Below are 9,691 nucleotides of genomic sequence, written 5' to 3' on the forward strand. Positions count from 1 at the left end.
GGTCTCTTTGGGTTGTTCCCCATGTCATGACCCTCACTTCTCCTGCCCGCCAGGCCCCAATTACTGGGACTCTTCTCCACAGCTCTGGTTTCACTCTGGGTATGCGGTGCCCTGGCCACCCCACACTCGTGATCAACTGAGCACTCTCTTTGTTGGATAGTCACCCAGTCATCACAGCTGTGGAGAGAGGAAGTTGGAAACTGGCAACCTATTCTGACTTATTCCCTCTGATAGTCACGCCCACCGAGAGTTGGGAAGAAAGGTTTTGGTTATTGCAGTTGAGGGGGAAGGAGGAATTGGAGATCAGGCGCCTTTTCAGTTTCACTCAGCTCTGATTTTCACACCCAGCCCACCAAAAGTTGGTGAGAAAATTTTTGAGTTATCCCAGCTGTGTGGATGTGGGGGCTGGGGGTCACACACTTGTTATGTCACCAATCTTGCTGCCCATGCGATCTGCCTAAAGCTGATGAGGTAGATTTTCCAAGATGGTGACTGACAGTTTCCGGGCTGGGGTGTCTGGTGAGGAGGAGGGAACTGGACTGTTTCCCCACTAAGTCCAAACTTCAGTCCTCAGTCCCGTGCCCTGTAGGGACAAGAGTGGCAGTGTGGAGCACTTTATCTCCACAGGATCTGAAATTTTGCTTCTCTACACTGCCAGAACTCCTCAGCGCTCAATTCCACCCGACTGAGGCAAGCTGCTGCTTAGCTGCACCTTCAAATCTTTTAATGCTATGCTCTCAAGTAGGCCATTTTATTCTTGCATACTTTGGTTACCACTTATTTGCCATAATAATATCAAATTACAATGTACATCCTTAGAATTTCCAAAGAGAACTGCTATATGATGTTTTCATCTGACTGCTAGATAATATTTTTACTTAGATATTTTCGAGGTATCTCAAACTAAACTCCAAACTTGATCCAATGACCACAGATATTCATCATCTCCTCCTCTACCATTTATTATAGCTCTTCATCTTCAGAGAACAATTCAGCTGATCTACATCATTTCCCTCTGGGGTAACCTAAACTTGATCTCTGAGGATTCTGAGAGCTTAGTTGCTCTGCCTTGTCAGGCTGTATATGTTTTTTGTTGTTGTTGTTGTTCAATGTTATCACTGAGGATGAAAGTGCCAAAAGAAGCCCCAGTACATCTTCTACATTCCATTCCTTTCTTCTGTCTTCATGTTATGTAGTAGCAATCACTGGCAATTAGAATAAATTACTCCTACTAGAGTGAATTTTTGTCTTTTGGCATATTCTCAACAAATTGTGACCCAAGCCTGAGGTTCTCTCTTAGTTAGCAGGTTGTGTGAAACCTGCTTCACTTCCGACTTGAAGCCAGAGGTCATTTCTCTGTATTGACCTCCATAACATTTCAAGGTTAAATTCATTAATAAGTTGTGGGTTCTCTGGCAGTTTCTGAGAAACTGAGATAGGGATGTGAAAGGAATGTGATAAATTTTGAATATAACATGGTAAATTTGTGTTAATTTTTACATTAAACTGTTCTATATACTTGCAGGTGAAAATAAAAGTTCAACAAAAATATATCCTATAGTAATTTTTTTCTCCACTATTATTTATCAATTGTGTGATATTTTGAAACTATGGAACATTTAGATAAGTTTCTAACCTATTAATATGACATTGATAAATATGAATTTTACCACTCTTTTTTCTTCACATGGATTGTGTCTGGATACTTTCCGCAGTCCAGGTGCAGCAAAATAACCGGGGGGCGGGGGGGTGATGAGCAACTTGTGTAGATTGATACAGCAGGAGTGGGAGCTGTTTATTGTAGAACAGGAGGGGTATTTATACATTCCACACAGCTTATCTAATTAACATAAACTAGATACAGCAGTCAACCAATAAGGAATCTCCACACTTAATGGCTCACTGGCGTTACTTCTCAAACCACTCCCTCTGCAAAATGCCAGGTGCCATCCTGACTTGTTTACAGACTCTAACATATACATATTTTAAAATTTGTAGATCATGAGCACAAGTGGTTTGTTTTAATATAAGCTGATAAATACTCAGAAATAGTTTATGGTATTGAAATAAATGAAGCAGACTGTAAGGATGTTATTTTCTTATGAGAAAAGTAAGTATTCACTTATTTGAAAAAAAGGTCAACTTAAAAAAACTTAAGATTTTGGTAGTGTTTGAGGGGGGTGGGGAGACAAGAAATAATCTACTGAGTAGAAGAGATTTTTATTTATATCCTTATAAATAGTTTGTGTATAAAATGTATCAGACCACTATGAAGTTCAAATTTTGTTATAATTTTTAATTAATAAGTTCTAAATTTAACAAGAGTTACTAATTTGGATTTCATTACATTAAGTGGCAACAATCTGAATTATGAGGTTAAAGTTTTGCTGGGCTACAGATAGTCTGAGATAGGCAAAACCTAGTTAATTGTTGGTTCAAAGTTTATGGAAGAAGAAATGCAAACACCTTAATAACAGCTAACAATACACTTAACTAAATACCACACATTTATCATCTCCTTTAAATATCTTCTCAGAAAGATAAATGACTATAGAATGAAGGAAACTTAGGAAAGTAAAGTGAATTCAAAGTTAAAATGATCAGGAAGATGTCATCATCTTACAACTACACTAAAAATTTTGGGTGAGGTTGTGAATTGTTTTTCTATGAAAATGATTTGTTCAAGAAATTATTCACATTTTATTCTCTTTATTTCTGTGAAATAAAAATAACAACAAAAAAATCTGCTTCAAGAAGGTTGGGTTAGTCAGATCTTTGTCACTGTTACAAAAATACCTAGATAATTAACTTAAAGTAGAAAAAATTTATTGTGACTCACAGTTTTAGAGGATTCAGTGCATGGTCACCTGGCCCCATAGCTTTGGGCCTTTGGCAAGACAGACTGTCATGGTGGACAGCATGTAGTGAAACAGAGATGCTCAGCTCATGGCAGCCAGGAAGCAAAGAGAGAAAGGAAGGGCTGGGGATGAGATACACTCTTCCAGGCCATGGGCCCAGTGATCTGTTTTCTCCAAGTAAGCCCTACCTAGAAAGTTTCTACCACTTCCAAATAGTCCATACAATTATGAACCCATCAAATGATTAGTCCATTTATGAGAGCAGAACCCTCGTGGTCCAATCACTTCCCAATACTCACCTCTGAATTGAACATTTCTTCATTGGGGATTACACTTTCAACTCATCAGTCTTTGGGGGACATTTTACATCCAGACCATAGCAATATCCCTTCTCTTTTGAAACTGCTCAGAAAGACTTTCTCTTAAAGCCCAGACAACCTCAAATCCTTTCTTCTTTCTTTAAGGAGGACCATTACACTTGTACCTTGCTTTCTAATGTAAGTGTTTTTCTATCAGCTGTAATGCAGTTTTGTAAATTCCATCTTATTTTCTGACTATCTTTCATTATATTTTAGAGAGTTAATGAGGATTGATGACCAGGATTAAAATAAAAGGTATTATCAAACTAACAATTGTGATTATATACACTTTAAAGAAGATAATTTTTTTCTGATTTTTAAGCTTTTATTATCACTTAGTTCAAAGCATTTTATTTACTTTAAAAAATTTTAAAATTTTTAATTTATATTTTTAAAAAATAAATGACAGTGGAATGCATTACAATTCTTATTACACTTATACAGCACAATTTTTTATCTCTCTGGTTGTATATAAAGTATGTTGATACCAATTTTTGTCTTCATACATGTACTTTGGATAATGATGTCTATCACATTCCAGCATCCTTTCATTTTCCCTGCCCCCTCCCACCCCTCTGTCCTATCTAGAATTCATCTATTTCTCCCATGCTCCCCCTCCCTACCCCACTATGAGTCAGCTTCCTTATATCAGAGAAAACATTCTGCATTTTTTTGGGGGGGGGATTGGCTAACTTCACTTAGCATTATCTTCTGCAACTCCATCCATTTACCTGCAAATGCCTTGATATTGTTCTCTTTTATTGCTGAGTAAAATTCCATTGTATATATATGTCACATTTTTAAAAAATCCATTCATCCACTGAAGGGCATCTAGGTTGGCTCCACAGTTTAGCTATTGTGAATTGTGCTGCTATAAACATTGATGTGGCTGTGTCCCTGTAGAATGCTGTTTTTAAGACTTTTCGGTATAGACCAAGAAGAGGTATAGCTGGGTCAAATGGTGGTTCCATTCCCAGAGAAGAAAAGATATTTAGAGAGGAATATTGTAATTCTTAAATATGTCTCAAAGCAAAAACACTGAAATAGAATGTGGTCTCAAACCTGTCACGACATGAACTTTAGCACAGAGAGTGATATTCTGATGAGTGTGTAGCACGCTACATTTAGTGCATCTCTTTGGGGTAAAAAAATAGCTACTGAATTCCTAATCTGTACCATGGGTGTCATATGACCTCCTATTTTACATCTAGCTAAGGTTATTAATTTGTTTGTTTTGAAATCCTTACAGTAAAACCATGTGTTCTTTGGAGGTGGAGTGACAAGATCACACCAGTATGGCTGGACATTTTTCATAAAGAAATCTTTTCTCTATTTTGGTAACCAGTGAAGAACAGTAAATGTGGCATGAGTTTGGAAACAAGGATAGTACCTATAGTACATTTCTATGTGCTCACCTAATTCTGAAATAATAATTCTGAAACTGTATCTATACTGCCTTTTAGAAACTGAGTTCTATATGAATTTTCTGAGATAATATTATTTCTTAAACAAGGCTAACCCATCATTGTAAAGAGTAATATTTAAGATACAAGGGGCTTTATTAATAGTTTCCTAACCAAAATTATTGAATTCTCCAGAAAATGTTCTCCATCATATCTGATTAGGTAGGTTGAGAAGGAACTCAGTTAGCTATGATGTTTGATTTATGTTTTATGAACAATATTTCTGTCCCAAAGACTTTTCTGAGGGCAGCTTTCATTTCCTTGTTCCTCAGGCTATAAATTAGAGGATTACAGAGGGGCGTTATCACAGAATAAAATAAGGTAATGATTTTCTGCACTTCCACTGGGTGTTTGGATCCAGGGCTAACATACATTACCATAATAGAGCCATAAAACAGGACCACCACAGCTAGATGAGAAGCACAAGTAGAGAAAGCCTTGTGTTTGCTCGCTGCTGAGGGCATCCTGACCACAACTAGAATCACCAGAGCATAAGAACAAAGAATGAAGAGAAAAGTGCCAACCATGAAGAAAGCATTGAAGGCAGAGTAAATGAACTGGGTGGTGGAGTCTTCAGAACAGGACAGCATCATCAATGGGACAGGATCACACACAAAATGGTTGATGATATTTGGTCCACAATAGGGTAACTGTGAAATGAGAACAACTGGGGTTATAAAGAGGATCAACCCACATGACCATCCAAAGATGACGAGGCCAGTACACAGCTGAATGGTCATGATGCGTGGGTAATGCAGGGGACGGCAGATGGCAAGGCACCTGTCAAAGGCCATGAAGCAAAGGAAGAAGCCCTCATCACACCCAAAGGAGAAGAAGAAGTAGAATTGTGCAAAACAGCTCACAAAAGAGATGGACTTGCTTGTGGAGAGAAAGTTGGCCAACATGTTGGGGACGGTGGAGGTGACATAGCATATTTCCAGGAGAGAGAAATTGCCCAGGAGGATGTACATGGGGGTGTGAAGACGCTGGTCTCCCCTCACAGCACAGGCAATGGCTGCGTTCCCCATCAGGGTCAGGGTGTAGGTCATGGAGAAGAGCCCAAAGTAGAGGAGCTGCATTTCTGGGCTGGAGGGAAAGCCCATGAGGATGAAGTGGGTAACAGAGGGTGTGTGTTCTTGGTTGGACCCGTTCATTGGTGTAGAAGTCACTGAGATCACAGAGGTTATTGTCATTTAATGTTGGATTTTGTTTTTTCCCTGGAAACATCAAATTACTTTATTATTATTTTTATTGCACTGGTACATTATAATTATATATACATAAAATAGAATTCATTATGTCATATTAATATATGCCCATCATATAATCTGATCACTCTCATTCCCCAGTACTTCCCTTCCCCTGATTTCTTGCTCTGCTATATTAATCACCTTTATTATTTTAATTACATATATATTTAGGATTCATTGTGGTATATTCTTTTGAATATTTTTTCATTAAATTATAAACAATCAAGTGTCTGTTAATAGCAATAAGACAGTCGTCTCCACAACCTTTTTCTCAAGAGTAAAATTTTATTTTTAAATTACCGATAATAATACAAAGCCAAAATAAGGTGGTGCATCTTTATAGTTTAGTAAGTTGCTTCATCTACATTTCTGTAAGTTGCTATATGTTTACCACATAGTCTCAGTGTATATGAAGCTTTTTATAAAGCATAATATAAAGATAATTTATTAAAATTGGTCATATTGATAATGGTAGCAAGTGAAGTATTACATTAAAATATTTCCAAAGGTCCTGACTCATGGTAATAGAATTAATGAAGCTGATCATATTCTTCTTTTTGCCTTTTTGTGATATTGTAAAATGGTTTTAAAAAGACTTTTCAGGGATAAAATATATGTTTTTTATATAATATTCATTGCATATTTGGTGTCTAGGAAGTGTTTTTTTTTGTTTGTTTGTTTATCAAGAATGGTGATTTCAGCTGCATGTTGTGGGGAAGAGTTTTATACTTTTATACCTGAAATTCTCTGGTTGAAAATTTTGATTGATCTCCATGTGAATGTGAAAATGAGATTTGCTACTTGGGCTAATGACCTAGAAGAGAAATTTTTGTCAACATCTACAATATATAATGTGAACAATTTTGCTGCCGAAGAGCTAACCTGCAATTCCAGTGATTTTGGAGTCTAAGGCAGTGTGATTGCAAGTTAAGAACAACCTACACAATTTAGTGAGAACCCTGACTGAAATAAAAGTTGTGTGGACATGTAGCTCAGTTGTAAAACACCTCTGGGTTCTTTCTCTAGTGCCCAAACAAACAAAGCAAAAACACCATTGTGAAATGGACAGAAGTTGTGGTTTTTTTTTGTGTGTGTGCGTGTAGTTTCCATATTATTTTCTAACAGCTGATTTCTGTGCTTATTCTTTTGCATCCTTTTGGTATATAAACACTTTAGTACTTGTTACAGCCATTGTAGGTCTTTTCTGTTGACACAACCTTGAAACATGATTTTTTGCTTCACTCACTTGTGCCACCCCCTCACAGTCTGTTGTCAGAGATGAAGTTTAACTCTTATGTGCCTTACTTGCTTAGGACCCTGCTCTTGGCTATCACATTTAGTGTTTAAAGTGAAATGACTGTTGTTGATACAGTCTTCCCTTTGTAACTGTGGGTTCCACAGCTATGTTTTCAATAAACTGCAGATGAAAATGTTAGAAACATTTGCATCTGCTCTAAGAATAACTTTTTCCTTTTCATTGTTCCCCAAACATCACAGTCTAATAATCATTTGCACAATATTTTCATCATATTATGTTTCATAAATTATCTCTAGGTGATTTAAAGAATATGGGAGAAAATGGGCAGATTATGTGCAAACACTACATTTTCTTCAAGAAGCTTGAATATCTGGGGATTTTTGTATCCACAGGCCATTCTGGAACCAATCCCAAAGAATGTTGAGGATCAACCTTATCTCATTGCTTGTGGAATGATGCAGAATGTTTGAAGTGTGAATGCAGCCTGGTGATTCAATTTATTTGTTTCATCTGTCAATCACTTCACGACAGGTAGAGAAGTATGGTAGTATGGCTCACAGTGTAATTTCTGAAATAACAAGACTCTTTTGTTTGTATTTTTGTTTTTATAGTTATAGATTCTCCTTTGATTGACTGAGATCCATGTAGTAAGGTTAAAACAAATTCCTTACTTAATGTTTTATCATCCTGAATGACTGAATCATTTTTTTTCAGAGTAGAATGTTGTACAGTATTGGAGGAAGTATGAGTGCCATTTTATTCTGGAGACTGCAAGGTGAATCTATTGTCAAGATTATTACAAGTTTAAATCTTTAAATTATAGACATGTATTGTGATTATATGGATAGGCAGAGAGAAGGCAGAACTTTAATATTACTTGTCTCATTTTAATATGAGACAATTAATATTAAAATGATTCAAAGATGTCCTTACCTGGGAATGCTTATATATGATTAATGTTGCAATCTGTTATTGAAGCAAATATTCACTGAACTGCCCCACAAGTCTTAGTAGCTATTAAATTTCTTTTTTTCTTTTAAAAATATTTTTATTTTTTCAGTTTTATTCAGGTCTGATTGACAAATACAATTACACACACACACACACACACACACATGAAGTGTGAAATGTGATGATTTGATATATATATATATATCTGTGAAATGAACTCCATCGTCAAATTAATTAATAAATTTCTTTATAACTCATTTGACTAAAAAATTAATTCATTTTGTTTTAGTCCTTTATATTCTGTCCTATTTCCTAATTTCTCAGGATGCTACTGTAGCTACTTTACTTACTTACTTCAGTGAAATTGAAACCCTACCATCATACATTAAACCAAAGACAATACACACCCTGCTTGAATCTTCTGTTGTAATGTTTGTCAGGGATACTAAAGTTGCAATCCAAAGGTTATATAGTGCATCAATAAAAAAACACACAGATGCAAAATGGGCTTGTATTCTAAAGAGGATAGTTTCATATAAGACCCAAGCATATTAAACTAATGAAACTGATAGCAATATGATGATTGCACAGATAAGATATTAGAATGAAATCAGAGATTTCCATTTTTCTTTCATAGAACCAGCAACAGAATTAAGATAATATTGATAATAAATCTACCTCTAAAAGTTTATCATTATACATTTTCACACAAAATCCTCAGGCCTCCTTATAAATAATACTCAATAATATTTTAAAATGATAAGAAAGCCAGATAAATATATTCCCTAGACTCTGAAACATAAAGAAAATTACTATTTTTAAGCTTCTCTTTCTGAATTTTGTTTGAACCAAATATTTACATATTCAGAGCAAAAAGATGCACAATAGTTGACATGTTGCTGCAGGGTATGGAAAATTGTAACTCACGTGGTGGTATGTGCTGAGAAGAAAGTTCTGCAGGAGGAATAAAATAGCACCCCAGAAGGTGGAAAGCATGTGAGAGGCTTCTGAGAATTGGACCCTGCAGTTTGTAACCTGCCATGAGTTCTGAAGAGTAAATTTGAAAATCTTTTTTACTCCTTTGTTTCAATAATCATATTTATGGTCAAGATAAAAGTCAAGATGAAGGTAACCTTTTCTGTTTATTTACTTACATCATGGCCTTTTGCGATTTGAGAACCCCTCCCCTGTTATTATTAAAGTACTTCTTCAGCACATAAGATAGTTTTGTAATTTTAATTATTCACAATGAAATCCTAAGCCCAGCCATTCTCTGAGGAATACAGAGCTTGTGGAAATAGATTCTTACCTCTTATTGTGCTTTAAATAACCAGGTATTGCAAAGGGTTCCTGGGGAATAATTAAAGAGAAATAAAAATGTGGTAATAGCTACAATAAATCTTACATCCAGAAAAATTAAGCTTCAAATTTGATGATGAAATAAAATCCTTCCATGATAAACAAAAGCTAAAGAATTTAAGAAAGAAAGCCTGCACTATAGAACATTATTGGCAAAATAGTCCATGAGGAGGAAATGAAAAACAACAATGAA

General features: G+C 35.7%; 1 protein-coding gene across 1 annotated transcript; it reads right to left on the reverse strand.

Annotated features, from left to right (window-relative positions):
• Positions 1-4,859: 4,859 nt before the first annotated feature.
• On the reverse strand, positions 4,860-5,834 carry LOC101965512 (olfactory receptor 11G2). The gene has a single exon (XM_005341419.1). The coding sequence runs from the start codon at positions 5,832-5,834 to the stop codon at positions 4,860-4,862; it is 975 nt and encodes a 324-aa protein (XP_005341476.1).
• Between the last annotated feature and the right edge of the window lie 3,857 nt (positions 5,835-9,691).

The sequence above is a fragment of the Ictidomys tridecemlineatus genome, chromosome 5 (genome assembly GCF_052094955.1).
Source record: "Ictidomys tridecemlineatus isolate mIctTri1 chromosome 5, mIctTri1.hap1, whole genome shotgun sequence".
In the NCBI taxonomy this organism is placed as follows: Eukaryota; Metazoa; Chordata; class Mammalia; order Rodentia; family Sciuridae; genus Ictidomys; species Ictidomys tridecemlineatus.